Consider the following 19,298-nt stretch of genomic DNA (forward strand, 5'->3'; position numbering starts at 1 on the left):
TGCCCTGAAGGATGATGGGATTTGTTCCAGTTCAATGTATTCCAAGTTAGGGAGACATTGATGACATATTTAAACATTTCAAGAACCTTCCATTTTAGATGAGAGTGAAACATGCAATTCTTCTAAAATATTGGCTCAGTCCTGTATATTCTGACAATTTAACAAATGAGACTTCATGCAGCTACAGGGGACATCCAACATGTGCAGCACTTCATAGAGAATATATAATTTCTTAGCAAATGCTATTGATTCCAACCTTAATGAATTACAACTAAACACACTTTTTTCCTTGTAGAAGTTTTTGTCTTATATGCAGACAATGAACTTTTAAACAAATTCCTCATGTTTACAAGTATGTTCATAAAGCTCCTTTGAAAGAAAAATTTTATTGAAAAAAACAACTTGTTGCTCAAATATTCTGCCCTTGTAAGCTCTCTCTTTATATGTACCAGTATTTATATCGCTAACCTTCTGTTAGTAAGGAAATGTAAACAACATGTTTGTTAACACAGTTTATTGGCACACGTATTGGCAAAGCATACATAAAATACAGTTGTATCATAACACACCGACTCACTGTATTTTTTTACATGATGAATTGAAAATATTATGTAAATGAAAAAAATTAGTTTATTTTATAAAGTTTCACATAAATATACTGTAATCAAAAATTAATTAGTTTGAAGGGCTTTACAAAAGTATTATTATACAAGAAATAGAGCATGAAGAGAACCAAATAAACAAAATACAATAAAAACCCAAATTGGTTTCTGTTTAAACTGTTCACAAAATTGATGGATTACATGGCTTTCAAAATTCAGATCAACAGCAATTTTACAAAGCATAAACTTTCATAGGGAACGGCTGCCCTCTTTCCACATAAAAATATTTGTTATGTCTTTGATGAAACAAAATGGCATTTATAATTGTTTCAGTGCTTTTCACAAGGAAATGAAAAACTTTGATTTGGAATCCATTACAATGTCCGACTGAAAGCAATGAAGAGTTAAAAAGGGAGTGAAAGAAAGAAGGCAGAAGCGATGGTCAACTTGTGCCAGGAAAGAGAAAATTACAGAGTTGTTGAGAAAGACAGCCAGGACTTTTGACAAAGCCCAACTTCAGAAGGATTAAACATGTGTCACTTCGATCCCGCAATTATTCCGAGTTGGTTCCCTTCCCAGTCCTGTACCTAGCCATGCCTGCCCACCCCCCTTCCAAGAAACCTGAAGTTTTACCAGTCATCTTTGGGGCTGGAGTTTATTGGTGAATTTTCAGGTTTCAGAGCGGCAACATAACTGCCCTGCTGGGGATCAGAGCCACAAAAAAAAAAAAAAAAGCGCAAAACAAAACGGCATTATTATGGCATTATTATGATCTTACTGCAATGGCTAAAGGCTTGTCATTTGAAATGTCAAGATTGTATTTTGTAATCAGCAACATTTGAATGACTGGGTACTTAATATAGCCCACAACATCATGGCTGAATCATTGTTGACCCAGAAATCTTGGTCTCTTTCTTCGAGAAAATGTTTTACCTTCAAACTTTACAGTAGCTTTCTCCAACCATGTGGTCTCCAAATCTTCTGGACCTCAACACCCATCATCCACACAACTGGTACAACTACTGGCTTTGCTGGCTCCCAATGGGGAAAGGTTTCAGCCCAGGATATGTAAACTAAATCCTCAAGCTTTGCCACTGTACTGTTTTTATAATAATAATAAACTTTTTCTGGAGCCTGATAAAAAAATCCTCTCCTCTCCTGCCTCTCACCTTCTCAAAAGGGTAACCAGAGAAATCAACGGCACAGACAGAAAATAAAGGCTGTTTCCAAAATGTCTGCTCTTTCTACTCATATTCTAGAACAAGAAAAACCAGGATGTCCTTTATCATGGTAAAAAAAAGTCATTTGATCCTGAGCACTGACAGTCCAGAAGATATGGCCTTTATAGAATAAAAGGGGATTATCATGGGGAAAAATCCTCCACTGAAATGTGAAAAATCATCATGAGGTGCTAATTACATATTTAGTTTCACTGAGGTCAGTGCCAACATCATATCATGTGCAAGAGCTTCCGAGATCATCCCCCGGATGCTTATAAATTATTTTTCTAACTTCAAAAAAGATAGCTGTACATCTAGAAATAGGTTCTATCTCTGTGGAAAATCTGGAGGTTTTTGTTCTGTTTACCTATGGAATGCTGTGAGACACTATTTGTCACCTGCTGTCACCGGCAAGGCAGGATGCGGCTCCGGATCTCTACTGGGAAGCCTGGGGTGTGGGGTTCTCAGACTTGGTCTCCTGGTTAGTAGAAGGTTTACTGTTCCAAGGACTGTTATTCCCTAGTGCAGGAGAATTGTTGAAGTCTTCGTCATCATCCAGGCCATTGGCTGCATCATACTGTGTGTTCTCCAGCCTAGTGATCAGCCGCTCATCTTCATCACCGAATTCTCCGCCCATTAGAGTGGGTTCCCCAACGACCATCACGTCCTGGGAAAGGGATCCATGATTGGTTATCTATCAGAAACTGGAGAAAGCTAAACAAAAGCATCTCAACTCCTATGAGATGATCACCCAGAATCCTTCTTCCATGCAATCCCCAATATTATCACTGCCAGGCCGCAAATGGGTGTATCCAAACCTGTTTGGATTTTGTTTGTATATTGCTAACTTGGAAATCCAATTTTCAAAAATCCAGAACTGTTCACTGAAAGAGATTACACAGCTGTGTAAAAAGGTAAGGTGATACTGTATAGAACCAACACGTTATTTAACAATTCACATTCATATTTTGGGGGTTTTCAGGTAGTAAAATCAAGTAGTGTCACCTCAGGAATGGTTTTATTAATATGAAAGACAGAATCTAGCTGAAAGTTGTTCCCACAAGATGCTCTGAAGCTGTCTTGGCTGCCTCCTGTCCATGTCAAAAGCAGAAGGACTGCATAACCAAAACTCCTGGCTTGTGCCCAGATCAGGGGCATCCACAGGGGAGGTCAAAAAAGCCAAAATGCCAACGGTGACTGCATGACCGAAGCCCTGGGCTTTCCTCAGAGGCTCACAGCCACCATCTTGACTTTTCTGATCACCCTCCCCGGACGGCCCTGCCTGACTTCTTTGCATCTAATTTATTTCTTCCTCCATTGCTACAGCCATTTAAAAGGCTACCTTTAATGCACAGCCACAGAAGATAGACTGAACTCAGGAATTCACATCCTTAACCAACGTACTTGATGGGTCGCCACTTAATTATGGTAATTAATTTAGGTAGAAAGGGTGTTTATTTAAAAAAAAAAAATAATGTTCACAATGATTTGACAATTTGCATCACTAATTAAGTAATTAGCAAAAAAGCTGCTGATTGCCAACAAGCCCTGAATTTACCATCTGCTATTTCATGGTGCTTGTCTGTAGCCCACAGAGCTGCCGATCTCTCCAACTGCTATCACCCCAAAAAGACGGGATGCTAATTTACAATTGCATGGAAGGAGTGAGCAAGGAAGCAAGAAGGAAAGCCCTGGAGCACTGCTGCTCTGAGTACAATGGGCCCTTTCTTGCCCAGCGCTCCCAGCACGACTGTTCCTTGGTGGCTTGTGACTCATCCTTAGCCATCAAGAAACACACACACACAGAGGAATGGAGGAATCTCTCTTGACCTAATGGCTCAAAGTTGGCTCACTAATTATGGGACATCCCTTTGAATGCAATAGCCTTGGCGGGTCTTCCTGTCATGGGCATCCATGAGGGGGCAAGGGACATCATGTGCAGCACAACCCCATCATGCAAATGACTAAATCACATCATGAGCCCATGGATGCCGTGACATGCATGGTGCTGCTGTGGCTCACCCAGGACCTCATATGCTTCCTGCGACCCACCCAAAGAAATGCAGCCCCACTGAGGTTTACTCATGGATTGAAAAAGGAAGAGGACCCTGGGTTTAAAAATTCATTCTCCCCAAAGGAAGGGTTAAAGAGAGAGAAAAAACACATCCACCTTCTTGGTTGCATTCTCAAGGAATCTGAGATAACCCCATCCCTAATTTAAAATGAAACTCTTTGAAAAAAGTGTTTTCTTTTCAGGCAAATACAGTAAAACTCCACAGAGTGTGGATATTGAAAAGGGTTCTTTTCTGTTTCTACAACTCAGAACTCTGTAACTTCTTCATCTTGGTCATCCTTGGTTCCCTGTAACTTTCTATCCTCTGGCTGGCACTCTTCCTTGGCACATTTCTGATGTCCCATCATCTTGCTCAAATCCTTTTCCAGACTCCAAGGCTTTGTCTTCCATACGCTTCTGCCCTTCAGACTAAGCGTCTGCACCTCCACTTGCACAGGGTGGCCCCCTCTGGCAACTCTTTCCTCATCCCTCTTTTGTCTCCCCAGCCCTCCCTCCCTCCCTCCCTTGAAATGTAGGTGGCCGGGTCCTTGAGGGCGAGTGAGAAAGGGGAGACAAGGTTGGGATGTCACTTGGGCATGAAATTTAAAGCAATTATTTACTGGAAACAAAAAATCTAACCAAACGAAGCCCAAAGCCACAAACCACTAGTTTGGTATTCATTATTCAAATATAATTAATAGATTACAACAGTATATACTAAGATTAAGCAGAGAAGAAGAAATGTGCTTAAAAATCTTTAAGATGCAGGCTTGCATTTAATGTACTGTTTTTTTGAAATGCAGATTACACAGAGGTCGGGGATGGGCTTGTAATCAGAGCAGGCAGGAACATACAATTTCCCTTTCTTGCTGCAGTGCTTTCTCCTTCCCTGAAGATTTTTGTTTTCTTTTGAGGTGGGGGAATCCTCTACCAGTTCCAGCTGGAGACTGTCCACCAAGACAAGCACCAGGTTTAGAAGAACAGGCTTCTTTAGGATTGCAAGAGGGGAAGAAAGATTACATTGCTTTCTCAAACCTGTTTTAAGGTATGTAAATGCCACCTTTTCCCCCTAGCACACAGTTGATGAAATTTGCATTTACAAAAAAATAAAAAAACTCCAGGTGGGATGCAGATCCAGTTTAGTATGACCACCAAGGCCACAGAAATTTTTACTGTTTTTTCCTCCAAGTTCTTTTCTCTATAAACAGTGAAAAGCAGTTTCCTCAGGACTTACATCTGAGTGGTGATGGTGTGGTCAATAAAGTCAAGGTGGCCAACCTAACTGTGCAATCAAAACTCCGCCTGTTTTTTTGCCTAAATCACATGACACATGTAAAAAAGGGGCTGGCCCTTTGATCACATAGTTGCGGCTGCCACCATCTTGATTTTTTGGCCTCCTGCTTATGTCTTTCCAAAGCCGAGAGTCGTTAAACAGATTTTAAAAACCCTAGAATATCAATATTCTGAACAAAGTTTGATGTAAAACATGAGAGCCAGTTAAAGGAACTGATTTAGAAGGAAATATTTAAAAATGAAAATCAGCCTCCCCCAACTGGGAATGCAGTAGAAGGGTTGGACTACGTCCCACCATCACCAGCCAGCAATTTGACTTTGGTGGTGGATAATGGGAGCTGTAGACCATATATCTGGAAAGATCTAGGGCTTGAATCCTCCAGCTGGGGAAAGCTGGACTAAATGAGGGTGGAAAATTGGGCCTGTGCCCCTCCTCTTAATATCCATATTCATATTCTCTGACTGCTTCTCAGAAATCTACAAGCAAGTCTTCTCTGCCTGTTGGTTTTCCAAATTATTTCTCCCTGGGAATCTAGGCCCGCAAGCATAGCAACGTGGCTTTGAGAAGCTGGGCATTATCACCCCAATTTAAATGGAAAATAACAAAAACCAGAACTCTTGAAAGATCACCAAATCTTATGAGATTTTGGCACTTCTGCTGCAAGGTTTTGGGAGGTCTTGCAGTAAGATTCTAATTGCTCCCAAGATTTTAGTAATCTCACAAGACTGCAGGCAATTTTGGAGGGTGGCATTTCTTGAGAAATCAAAATAAAATCCCAGTGTTTATTTTTAGTGTACCAAACTTCATTTTAAAACAGAATTTCTGGTTAACAAGAAATGACAAATCAGGAATCTTCTGATGTCCTTCAAGCGGTCTTTAAGAAACTCTCCAGTGACAAGGTCACATCATGTCACATCAGCAGAATGGTTGGGGCCAAATGTTTCGACCTGTTTTTTGGATGGGGGGTTCTAAGAGTGGGAATGGGAGCAGGACCTGGCCGGTGGCAAATTGATTCCACCCTTATCACTCCACCCTCGGAAAACCATCAGAAATCACTTTTTCACTGGTGATTCCAAGCTGGCTTTTTGGAGGTTCAATGCAGAATTGAGAATGATTTGCTTTTAGGAGGTCTCCTCCAGCCATTCCCAGCTCAACCACTTTGGTGCCACAATTTGGTGGCTGGTTCTCGGGATGCATGTGGTTGGCAACCCTGGCTCATGTCAAGTATGGAGTCAATATCTGACCCTGGCAGTCCTAATGGGACTTACCACGGCTTGAAAAGCACGGCATTTGCCTTTTGCCAAGTACGGCACAGTCCCATCTAATCAACTATACCATTATAAAGTTTGATTTAATACTCCGTCAGAAAAAAATAACTGTTTGGTGGGAATTTCTCCTCTTCTGATGCATTACCCATTACCCTCTCTTACTGTTACACCATCCACAATCTGCCAGAGCCAGCTGTTTGGTCTGCTAACCCTGAGAGATCACAACTGTGGCCAACCACAGTTCTCCTTTACATCCTGATCAAGTTTTATCAAGCAGGCCCAATGTTTGCTACAAGGTAGGAATGCTACAAGGGAGAAACACTTGATGGATTTTGTCTCTTATAGTACAAGGCCCTCTCTAATTCTGCAAAGAAGAAGCAAACATGGGTGCTTACCCCATTGAAAAGAATGGGATAAAAGTTCACGGCAACTAATCTGAATGGAACTTAAGCATAAAAGTCTTTGGGTTGCATTTACTTGCCCCAGAATGGAACCCTAAAGACACCCCCCAACTCAGCCCCATGTTATCTTCACTTGCTAGTTCTGTGTAATAGCCACCAACCTCTGAAGAGGACTGGAAGTGACTCCATTTAAAGCCCCTCAATGCTTCTCCTTAAATTGGCCAGTAGGGTCACTGTGGTCGAATGACACAACGTTCCATTCCCTCCCAGGGTTGAGGCTGCAGATCGGGAGTGCTCCTAGCTCCTGCTTATGGAGTGAAAGGAGAATCCAAGAATTAACCCCTTGGGTTCTCTTTTGCACAGGGACACACACAGTTTTGGGCTAATCAGGTAAAATTTAGCTACATTTCAGCATTAAACAAAGCAAAAGATAAAAAGCAGGGTCTTCAGGCCTACCCACTAATCAAGCACAGTCTGCAAGTTATGCAGGATAACCCACCAGGCATGTCAATTCAGCAGGAAGCCCCATTGAGGCATATTGGGTTCAATCCCATAAACATATGGCAGAACTTCTGCTCCTTCCTAGGATGGAAAAACTGGTAGGAGAACGTTGTCAAGGCCAACATCCATGGCCAGTAGACTCTCTTGGTGGGTTCAAGCAGTTTAGGATCTAAAAGAGCCATCCCAAGGCTTCATTTCAGAACCTCTGGATGGGCAGGAGAAGGAAGACACTTTCTCAAGTTAGAGCCAAGTGTTTGGGTGATGCTGGTGGAATCTCATGAAACCCAGAAGGTATAAAATGCTCATGGAATCAGTGGCCTTTCTTATCATAGCAAATCCAGCTTTTTTTGCACTGGTGGGGCAAAGAGTTTCTCTTGCTTCCTTTGAGGACAGAATATGGTCATGGAGACCACTGAACAGTAAGGACGAACTATGCTGCTCAAAAGCACATTTAAGTTATGAAGTAGGGAAAAAAAGGAAACACTTCTCTACAGTATTGGCCATTCCTCATTCCAAAATAATGTTATAGGAGAGGAACCTGAATCCTGACTGCTTAACTGTCCTTGGGGGCACCTCCATGGAGGGATAACACAATGATGTCATCATGCATGTTATGTCACACACATTGTTTGCATGGTAGCATCAAGATGCCAATGTGGTTTCCACCAGACGTTTATGACTGTGCTGCTAGCCAAGAGCGCTTGCCTGCCCTGCCTATCTTTTTTCATGAACCGTACCCAGTTTCCTCAGGTATGCAGCAAGGCCTGGGAGCATTGCTGATCTCTGCAGAGGACATGCCTAAGCCCCTCCTGAACTCCGCCCTTCCCCACTGGCCAACGCCTAGAAGGCCACTTCTGAAACCCTCCTTGGTGCTTGGGCAGATTGCTTGGGTTGCTTGAGAACTCCCTGTGGGGAGGGGTGCTTAAGGATTTGCCGCAGTTTTTGCTCTTTTTTGGATCCCAGCCTACAGGCAGTCTTAGGTGGAGGCCTAAAAGGAAAATGAGACTTACAGGTACCTGACTGGCAAGACTCAAGTTCGCTGCTGCAGCTTTCTTCTTGCTGTTGGTGCTGTTGGTGTTGTTCCCGGCACTGCTGTTGGAGGTGCTGCTGGTGGAATTTTTCCTTTTTCTCCGTTTGGTGGTGGGCTGTCTCACGGGCTCTGCTGCAGGAGAGAAAAGGCCGAGATGCAGCACCAAGGCACGTGCAGAGAGAGGAGGAAGGGCCCTGGCCACCACGCGTGAGTCTGCTCCCTCTCCTGTTTCATTTTCCTTAACAGGGGGTATGCATGATGCTGAAAAAAAGGGCTAACTATTGGGAAAGTTAACCTGAATCAGAAAGCACATTTCAATTAAGTAGGAAAAAGAAGGAATGCTCATCTACAGTTTGGCCATCCGTGGTACAAAAACAATGCTCTGTTATATTCTATTCTGTAATACAATATAGGCTATATTGTATTGTATTCTGTTGTATGAATAGTAATCTACAGTACTTGCAAAAAGTTCTTTGTCACAGGGAAGTGTGCAGAAAGAGGAGATAAATTGCCTGGATCCATTATGGGCCCTGTCAAGAAACTAGATTATCTTGGCTCAGAGTCAGAAGAGAAACTTAAGATTTACGTCTGTTCGCTTTGCCCTCTAGAAGTCAATCGAAGCCATTAGCTTGCATGGGATGGAGTTATGGATTTATTTATGCAAAGATCTCTTCTGCTCTGGATAAATCGTGAAGTGGGAGGGTCAGAGAAAAGATTCATACACTGAATCAAAAATGGTCTGTTTCCTACCACCAAGACCTCATAATGTGCATAGTGTGCATAGCTGGAAACATTTCCCAGATTTCTGGAGGCAAAACTGCCAGTTATGATTTTAAGAGCTAATATGGGTATGGCTTTGAAGCTCTAGAGATCCTCCCATATTCATACCCCAATTTGCTTTAGATATATTTAAATATGCAGATCTTTTCCATATTTATGTAGAGGGCCCTTTTTCTTCTCTCCGTGGCTACATTTGGTCATTTGTTAGTTTTCCCAACCTTGCTGGACCATTCACAAAGGAGAACATCAAACTACAACATACAATCAAGCAAATCAAGGAAAAAACTCGAAAATGGAATTAAAATATGGTTGACTAAAGAGGTGGCAATGCCTGCAGGGTGGTCAAGTGATGAAAACAGTGTTGTGAGATCACACGTGGAAGGATGTGGAGCTTGCCTTGTGATGGGGTGACACTGCTTTCATCATTTGGGTGAAAGCATAGGATCCTGCAAAGCTCTCTGAGAAAAGGACACTTCAAATATTTTGCATATAAATATGGAAAAGATCTGCATATTTAATATATATCTAAGCCATGGCACCCTTCTGGAACCATGACAACCCCAAAGACTTCCTGGAAGAGGGACTTATTTGGGGGGGGGTAGACAGAGAGCAACTGCCCTTCTCTTTTCTCTTCCTCCTCCTCTTCTCTTCTGGATGTGCCAAGGCCACAGCCAGTTGGGCTGAGCAGGAACCCTCTGGAGGGTGGTGGGGGAAAGGTCACAAAGACCAGCCATATCTGCTGCCATGTGGTGGATGGAAAGCTAAAAGGCCCTCTGGTACCACTGCTCACCTTTCCGCATGGTAAGCCCAGCACTGTCTAAGCATGACTTCAGGCACAATCTGAAAGTTTCAGCCTCAATAATTTTTATCCCAGATGTTCCTGCACATTTTCCCAGGATTCTGCATGCTACAAAACATCTTGGGAGTATCTCCTCTCCTACACGCTTCAGGAATTGTGCATTTTGGGCAACTGCCAAAATGGCCAGCATGCTAATTTCAAGGGCAGGTGGGTTTCCATACCTCTTCTTGAGGGTATAGAATTACACCTGTACATGGTCCAGATGTCCTGGACGCAGCTAAGGAGATGGTTGGAGAAGTAACTCCAGGTGCCAGGCAGAACATATCCTCTGCCACAATTACATAATTCACACCATTTGTACAATGATAATCATAATGTATGTGAGGTCATGTGCCCCCTTTCTCCATCCCCTCCCCCACAGAGATGCCCACATCCAGGAATCCAATAATTCCAGTGAAACACTGATCAGAGTGAATATCTGCAGAATATTTACAGAAATTTCAATAGTGTTCCAGGTTCTTAAATTCTTACTCTTTTCACCCATTTAGAATCAGATGCCAGAGAGAATTCCTACCTGGAGGTGCCACCATCCGCTGCCATTTTTGAAACAAACACGTTTTCAAGCAGTCCCGAGGACTTAAATTATACGTTTTATGTCTTGACATTAGTTCTTGCATTGGCTCCAATATTACACACAACTGCAAAGAAGGAAGGCAAAAAAGAAAAAGAAAAAAGGAAAATAAGGTGAACAACATTTCTGGAAAAATACACTTCAAGATTGAACCCTTTCTTTCACTGGTCTCCAACTTCTATTCTTCCTGCTAAACAGAGAATTATGTATATACATTGTGATTAATAGGAAGCTTCCCAGTTTTAGGCTTACAAAGATGGATTTCAGGGTCACAATTTTGCCTCAAATAAACATGAAGTGAGCATTACAACCTCTTTGTAGTTTGGATTTTAATCAGATCAGAGAATTCCCACTTCTACTGCAGGTAGAGCCAACCAGCTGAACTGGGGGCAAGTTCACAAAGCCCCCCCCCCGACGGTTGCACCCTACAACTGCCTTCACCATCCCTGTATTCCAGCTAACCAAGTGCCCCCCCTTGGGGGCTTCTCCAGGAAGTGGAGGAGGTCAACTTCTTCTGCTCTGCAACTCAACCAGCAATGAATTGGCTCAGTCATCTGGAAAGAAAAGGGTACAGCTCCAAAACCCTCTTGGAGGGATTGCTTTCTGTCTCTTTTCTTGCCCCCCCCCCCAACTCATAGGGCCGGGCCTTGCCAGCAGCAGGAGCAAGCAAAATGAAAAAGATCCCCCCTGTGTGAGCAGTAATTGTACCCCTCCGCAACTGGCTGGGACCCAGGGAAAATGCTGGGGGAGTCAGAGGACCCTGGATGCCTTGATGTACAGACCCCCCTCTCCTTGCTTTACTATAGCTTTCTTCCTGGCCCACATGGGCTCTTTCGAAGAGTAAGTCTGGCTTATTTTCTGAGACAGGGCAAGAACTGGGGGAGAGAATCGAACCCAAATTAACTTCAACGCAGGCTGGGCGCATGGCAGTTTGCTCTCGTATGGGAAACGTTCCTTCATTCAATATACACGGTAGCACACGCAAACGAAACGAACAAACCATTGAGATGGAAAAGATTTAGGAGATCAAGGTTGACATGTTTTTTATTTATTTTTCACAATACACAAAATTCTGCCTTTTGGTCATTTAGAAATCCAGGTCTCCCAAAATAAATTCTTTCCAATTTTGTATTCAAAAATACCCTTTCGTCATACCCTATCACTTCACTTGCATTCCTACAGTATATGTTTCTTTCTCTTCTTTTTCTCCAGCCCTGTTTCTATGATTAAAGCATTCTTTTAGGCCCTCCTGCTTCTATTATTTTCATCTATTTCATTCTAATGAAAACAAATTTACCAATAATAATTTTCTTTGGAGTGAATTTTACTCCAGTCTTCACCATCCTTTTGCTTAAAATATTTTAACTCAGGCTGTCTTTCTTGAATTTCCTTGGCTTCATGGCAATAAATAGCTCTTTCAGACACACAATCTGGGGCTGCAGTTTTGTGAAATCACTAGCTATGAAGGAAAAAAAAAAGATAAAGTTTTCTTCAAGTTGAGCTTGACTGTAAGTAACTACCTGGACATATCCATGTTGTTTCCTTGGTAACAGGACAGAAATGGTTTCCTTCTTCCAGCATCTTTTTTCCAACTTCTCTGCTTAGCCTACAGCTGCGAGCTGTCCTGGTTGTCTAAGTATTAACATGGTTTGATCTGCTTCCTGAGATCAATCAAAGTTACTTAAGTGCCACTACACACATGGGAAGCTTTTCACTGAAAAGTCAGCACAGGGAGCTGTTCCAAAAGGCAAAAATAGTTGCTTCTTTTCTAGATTTTGTATGTTGTGGTATACAGGCTGGGGCCAGCAGATGCCTCCTAGCCAAGATGGTGGCCATGACCATGTGACTGAAGCTCTACCTGTTTTTACAGGTGTCACACATTGTGGCTGCCACCTTGACTTTTTTTTTTTTTTACCATGCCCTGCAGATGCCTCTGGTGTCAATCAAAGCCCCACTGCTATCCAAGGAAGAGGGAGATTGAGGGAACTGAACAGGGTGGGATCTTCTAAACAATTGTCTCCAAATTCTAGCACTCTTATTCCTGGGAAGCCCATTGAAATCTGCTTCTCTAATTCTGATATATTGTCAGCATCCTCCTATAAATGGCATGAACTGAACTTGCCTTAATGCTGGAGGTGGAAATGTACTCTATTTTACTAATGAGGCAATTTTAAGTTTCTTTTTTCCTTGTTAATTCTGGGGGAAGATAGGGAACGTGACCCTGGAGGGAGAGTACAGGTGCACTAACCCCACTGGTCTGGGTATTTAGCTTGTCAGTCCCACCAGGCAAACCAGACCAGGAATCAACTCCACAGGAAGGCCAAAAATAATTTTACTGAGAGTGGCTATAACAACAGCCTCTGATTGATATGATATGATTGATATGATATTGAGAGCCAGTTTGGTGTAGTGGTTAAGGCATCAGGCTAGAAACTGGGAGATCGGGAGTTCTAGTCCCACCTAGACACAAAGCCAGCTGGGTGACCTTGGGCTGGTCACTCTCTCTCAGCTCTAGGAAGGAGGCAAGGCAAACCACTTCTGAAAAACCTTGCCAAGAAAACTGCAGGGACTAATCCAGGCAGTCTCTGAGAATCGGACGTGATTGAATGGATAAAATAACAACAGCAGCAGCATCTTGCAAGTTTGACTGTGCTGTACCTCCACCCTCTTCTTATACTCATGTGAATTAGGGAGATATCTGTCTGAACCTCTTCTGCATATTTTCTGCTTGTTGTGGACTTAAGACATGTTTTTCCCCTCATCACTTTGGTAAGAGATTGCGCCTAGGTCTGTCAAGGTCATCTTCCTTACTGCCTACAGTTCCCCATTCTGGAAGGAAAGGTTGGAGACAGATCTAAGAAACAAATCCTTTCCCTGGCTCCCTTCAGCTCTGCAATGGCACTTGGTCTCAGACTGCAAACCACTCACACGTTCAACTATGTAGATAACCCACAAGAGTTATTTGCACGACATGAAACAGCACTAACTTTTGAGCAGCTCTATGCTGTGCCACTTAAGCACCACTGTCTCCTCTGACAAAATGGAAAAGGGCCAATACAGGAAAAACAGAAAGGAAAAACTGGCACCCTTGCTTAACTCCTGTGCATACTTAAATGTAAACCCTTTCCAGGTCTTAATATATTGCACTGCTCCTGCAATGGCCTCCAACAATTGTATTTCAGTAAAAACAAAACAGCACATAGGAAACTGGACAACAATACTGTACTACTCTGAATAATGTCATCCTTCATTCCAAAACAAAGTCTTCTTCACACTGAGTTTGACTGCTGGTGACTTCATCCATGTGGCTTTTTTGGCAAGAATAGGTGGTTTATCATGGCCTTTTCCTGGGAATATTTTTTTGCCCAACCTCCCAGTCTAACCTAAACCCCTGGAGTTTTCTGCTTAGCTTTTCAAAATCCCACTCCCATACATCATCCCACTCCCCATACAGAGAGTTCTCGACATACAACTGTTCATTTAATGACTGTTCAAAGTTACAATGGTGCTGAAAAAAGTGACTTACGACTGGTCCTTGTACTTACAACCATTGCAGTGTCCCTATGGTCAAGGGATCAGAATTTGGGTACTTGGCAATTGGCATGTATTTACCACTGTTGCAGCATCCCGGGGTCACGTGATCACCATTTGCGACCTACCCAGGGGACTTCCAACAAGCAAAGTTAATGGGGGAAGCCAGATTCACTTAACGACTATGTGATTTGCTTAACAACGGTGGCAAAAAGGTCGTAAAATCAGAGACGACTCACTAAACAACAGCATCACTTAGCAGTGGAAGTTCTTACAGTGGTTGTAAGTTGAGGACTACCTTACCAAACCTATCTCATAATCCTGGGCAACTTGGCATGGCTGTCATAATTCAATCTCTCAGATGCTGCAGAACGCATACAGGCGGGACAATCTTTTCAAATGCCTTGCTGGAAAAGCTTTGCAAGCAAGTACTTTGGTTAATGTTGTAGAACCCAGAGAATTATTAATGTTGGAAAAATGTGTAGAACAGACTTCCTTTGCTCCTACCATTTGTTTTGGGTGAGTAAAACTTAAAAATTATAATTCCTGGATTCTCAGGTTTGATTTAAACTCAGACAACCTGTACTGTATTTGCCTTGAACTGTTTATGCATTGGCTTAAAACACTGATGTGGAGAACGGGGCCTTTCTTAGAAAATAAAATGCTCACACCTCTGCCCTATGAACACCCATTCCAGTAAATTTATAAGTAAGGATAGGTTTAAAGGACATTCTCTTCCCCTTCAAAATTCAAAAACAGTCTCCACTTTCAAGCAAAGTTTTCCAGGTTTTTCAAGTAAGTTTAGTTAAGAGAGTGCTTTCTTTCTATCCATTCGGTTGACACAGAAATGCCCTAATTTAAACTCTCCACCAGATTAAGAAAAAAAGCACCCATTATTCATCTGATGCCAATAACGAAATACCTTAAACTCTAAAAGAAAAAAGAGAGATTTGTAATGCTAAAGGTATGGTTGACTAACATACTATATTTGAACTGAATTTTGCTATTGTACTGATGCTATCTTCACAAGGCTGAAACAACACAGAGCCTTTTCATGCATTTCCCATACTATATATAAGGATAAACATGTTGCCACTAAAAATAAAAATGATTGCATCCCTTTTGGTTGCTCTGGAACAGCAATCAATGTATGGATCAACTTTGCAATGGGTTTTTCTTGGCCATTTGCTATAGTCAGCTGGGAATTCACAGATGAACAGATATTAGCTTTTGCAGTCTAAAGCAAATATATACACCAGCTTTTCTTATGATCCTTATTCATATTGTAATTTTCTTCAATCTCTCATAAATTATCGCCACATCCATCCAAGACAGACAATAAAGCCACTGTATTTCTACCCATTCTGAGCTCCAGGTGGCAGAACTAAGTCAAGAAACTCAAACCCTCTCTTGAAATTCTGCAGTACATCACACATGGAAATTGCATTCAGTTTAATTAATTCATTATAGTTGGTCTTTGCATTCTAAGCAAGGAATATAGTGTGTTTTGAAGATTTCTGGGAGGAAAAAAAATCCTCTAAAAACCTAAAGCTATAGGATTGAAAATCCAAAATGCAACTATTTTAATCCTTAAGAAAAAGCATAATGAATAGCAAACGTGTATCTGTTGCTTAAACCAGGTGTAGATCTGATCCTCAGAGCAACTTTATTTGGCTCTCCGCTGAATCTCAATTAATTGCTCATGGCTTCAGTGGCAAGGAATGTGGTGATCCTTCTAGAACCCAGGATTCTTATCTTCTAAGTTCTTACAGAGATGCCAGCTACATTATACAGCAATGGTAGATAATCTGTGCCCTCCACTCTGTTGCTGAATTTGAGGTGCCAGCTCTTGTTGGCATGGCTGGAGAGTCACAGTTTGCTTAAACTGGGGATGCCATGTGGTTACCCACAAAGAGTTTAGCACTGGGTGTCAGAAAGAGAATGCCAGGAGCTCCACCCACTTTGGATCTGACACTCCCCAATGCACATGTCAGGCACCCCAAGAAGTACTTGTAATGGAATAGAAAAAAAGGCTCCACACAATTTAGAAAAAGGGGGCATTTCCATAAGAGTCTTTGTGCCAGTTTGGAATCAGTTCTGGACCTGTTTTATCTCAAGATGGTGTCTGTGATGTGTTAAACCACAGGAAAGTCATTTTTTTCCCTCTGAAATCCTGCAGATTTGCAAATATCTATGATCTCTGTTGTCCAGCTCCTGGCACCTTTCTCCCCCTGTCCACCAAGATCAATTCCCCAGCAATCAGAAGTTAGTGGGAGCAAAGTCACAGGAAGTTAGAAGATGCCATTAGTGATATGAAATACTGAAATTGGCCTGGGAAACTAAAACAGAAGATGCTTCAGTCTGAATACTAATAACATGACTTGCTAAGAAGTAAAACAATTGTGGAGTCCTTGGTGCTCTCTGAGCTTGGTTGTTTGCTTGCAGACATTTCATTACCTGATTAAGTAACATCATCAGTGCTAGTGAGTGTGAGATTTATCTACAGTAGTTTCCCCTTACACTGTATATTGTAGATGACTCCTGTTTGCATTGTTTACACTGTATGTTGTAGATGACTCCTCAACCCACTACTGTACAGCACAACCAACATAAGCTATGAAAAGGATAACGTACATTTCAGAAACAACCAACGGACATATTACAACCACATGGCATCACTGTAGCACGCAAACCAACTAAAGCTCTCCAAAACATCTTAAGTAAACCAAAAGACCCAGTAGCCCTGGAAAAAAGTAAAAACACAGAACAAAACAACAGGAGTCATCTACAACACACAGTGTAGGGACTGTAACAGACACTATGTAGGACAGACAGGCAGAAGGCTTGCAGAGCACAACCATGAACACCAAGTAGCAGTCAGAATACACAATGAAAACACCTTAATCTTACAACACATGGATAGACTTAACCATACAGTAGTTTCAATTGGGATTCTGTGAGCATCCTAGACCAAGCTAAATCCAAAAATGCTAGGGAATTCCTGGAAGTTTGGCATTCAGATAAACCAGCCATCAATAGACAGATAGAGATAAACTACATTTACACACCATTCAAAAGAGACAATAAAAGAAACAAAAAGACCAGAACACACCCTCTCCAGCAATCAACACCTAGATAAGTGGTGATTAACACCAGGCAAACAATCAAGCAGAAAACAATACCTTAATCAAGGAACTACCAAGGAGAAAAACACATCCCTATCAACACTGGCAGGGCGAGCTACTGTATATAAACAGGGAGCAAACCCCACACTCACCAGCACTGATGATGTTACCTAGTTGGGTAATTGTGATGGAATGGAATTATGAAGGCCAGGCTCAGGGAGATAAACATTTTCTTAGCTTGCCAGAACAGCGTGGGAGGAACAAGAGGATGAGACTGGTGCCTCCCTGAGTAATTCACACTGTTGTGGCTGGATGACTTTGGGAACTGGGGTTGTAGTCTGGGAAGATTCTTGCTAGAGGTTGTAGCTAATAAACACAGCTGGACTGAATTGGCATTGTCTCTTGGAGTTCCTTGGGCTAGGCCTGACAGTAATGAAATGTCTGCAAGGAAATAGCCAAGCTCAGAGAGCACTAAGGACTGTGGAGTTCAACCCTGAGCTACATATATTCTCTTCTATTGGAGCAAAACAATTTCCCATCCAGTAAATTCTTTTACTGGCAACCTCACATCTACCAATCAAACTGCGCTTTAAATGTTAATACAGGTAATAGCCTAATTGCTAAAAAACAGAGCCTTTTAAAAATCCCTCACATATTAAGTGGTACTGCTTCTTATATGCCATTTTAATAAATATTGTGGACGATTGTTTTCCATACTTTAAGTAGTTTTGGACAGGTTATGCAAGTTGGAAAAGTAAGATATGCAAGTCAAAGACACACATGAGCACACACAAATATAAACTCTAATATACCATATTCTAAAATATGGATTGTATTATTAACAGGGACAGTTAATTAGGACTTATGGATTCTGCTGCATAAAGAGTATTCCAAACATAAGCATTTGTACAGATATTAATGGTACACAGGTGCCCGTAACTGTCTTGGGTGCCGTATGTAGAAAGGTGGGATGAATAAGGGGTGAATAAATAGATGGCATGATGTGTGATCCAAGGGATTAATTTCTTGTGGACTCTTATTTCTGGAAAGCCTGCACATGGTTCAAAAGTGGTCAGGAAGTTCTGCAGCATCCCCATTCCAGGACCCTCATCCTAAACAGTTGCAGTCTCTTCTGCTTGATTTTTTTTCTCTTCCTATGGACCAGCACCCATGTGCACACAAAAGAAGTTTTCTTCCATAGATTTAGCCTCTTTGATTTGCCAATCTTGGTAGCAACACAGTCCACAGGCTTCACTTATTTCTTTACTTATGGGGAAGCATCCTTGGAGAATCAAATTCATGTAACCTTTCTCAAATTCCTTTACTTTCTACATGTTTAGTGAACTCCTTGGGTAAAACTGAAGTGAAGTAACGGTCTCAAAAGAGAAGATCTTGAGACCAGATTCAGATTAAAATCTTTTTTCCCCTAGTTTTCTAGCTTGAAAAAAATGCCACTCAGCATCACTGATTCATAACCTACCAGAAACAGCTATGCAAGCAGTATCTGTAGGAAACAGCACGGGAAAGGTGGATTTCCTTAAGTGTTGTTTCCTGTCCCCAACGTGTGTGATGCTGCTGTGTGAGATTTCCTTCCTTTTAATTTCTCCAAAAGGCAAACAATCCCTATTCAGCAATACTGACTCAAATCCGAATACCTGATGCCCCTGATATGGAAAGTACCAGCTTTTCCTATTTATGCAACAGTGAGATCTCAATCACTTTCCTGCTTTCCATTCTAGCTCTGGAAAACCTTCCACTGTCATTGTTGTTGGGTGTCCCTGGCAGCTTCCCCTGGGTTGTGTGTGTGTGTTCGGAGGATGACTTTAGAAAGCTGCATATCTTCACCAACTCCAAACAACCAATGGGCATCAATCAATCAGTTACTCACACAAGGAAACATTCGGACACCCTGAGCTCTGGTGAATTTAAATGTATGTTCTTCCAACATCTGAGACACCATACACACAATTGTTTGTATCAAATACCACCCCCAAACTACATAAGGTGGTTGACACTGCCCTGGCATGCTGTTAAACCTGGAGCTCTATTTCTGAAAACACAGA

The 19,298-nt window shown here is 42.0% G+C and overlaps 1 protein-coding gene across 7 annotated transcripts in view; it reads right to left on the reverse strand.

Moving 5' to 3' along the window:
* Window positions 1-503: 503 nt before the first annotated feature.
* LDB2 (LIM domain binding 2) overlaps window positions 504-19,298 on the reverse strand; it is a 178,937-nt gene continuing 160,142 nt past the window's right edge. Inside the window, exons 6-9 of one of the 7 annotated variants that reach the window (XM_088131344.1) lie at window positions 10,523-10,646; window positions 8,356-8,501; window positions 7,000-7,145; window positions 2,369-2,489 (exon numbers count right to left, since the gene is read on the reverse strand). In XM_088131344.1, the coding sequence (XP_087987470.1) occupies window positions 7,038-7,145; window positions 8,356-8,501; window positions 10,523-10,646 (378 nt within the window). In that variant the 3' untranslated portion in view covers window positions 2,369-2,489; window positions 7,000-7,037. Of the gene's footprint in view, window positions 2,490-4,382; window positions 4,864-6,999; window positions 7,146-8,349; window positions 8,502-10,522; window positions 10,647-19,298 lie in introns of those variants that run through there. The other 6 variants (XM_088131343.1, XM_088131345.1, XM_088131342.1 and 3 more) reach the window with 6 other exon arrangements.

The sequence above is a fragment of the Python bivittatus genome, unplaced genomic scaffold (genome assembly GCF_059951505.1).
Source record: "Python bivittatus isolate LINGU-HERP-01145 unplaced genomic scaffold, Pbiv_v1 ctg000960_np1212, whole genome shotgun sequence".
NCBI lineage: Eukaryota > Metazoa > Chordata > Lepidosauria > Squamata > Pythonidae > Python > Python bivittatus.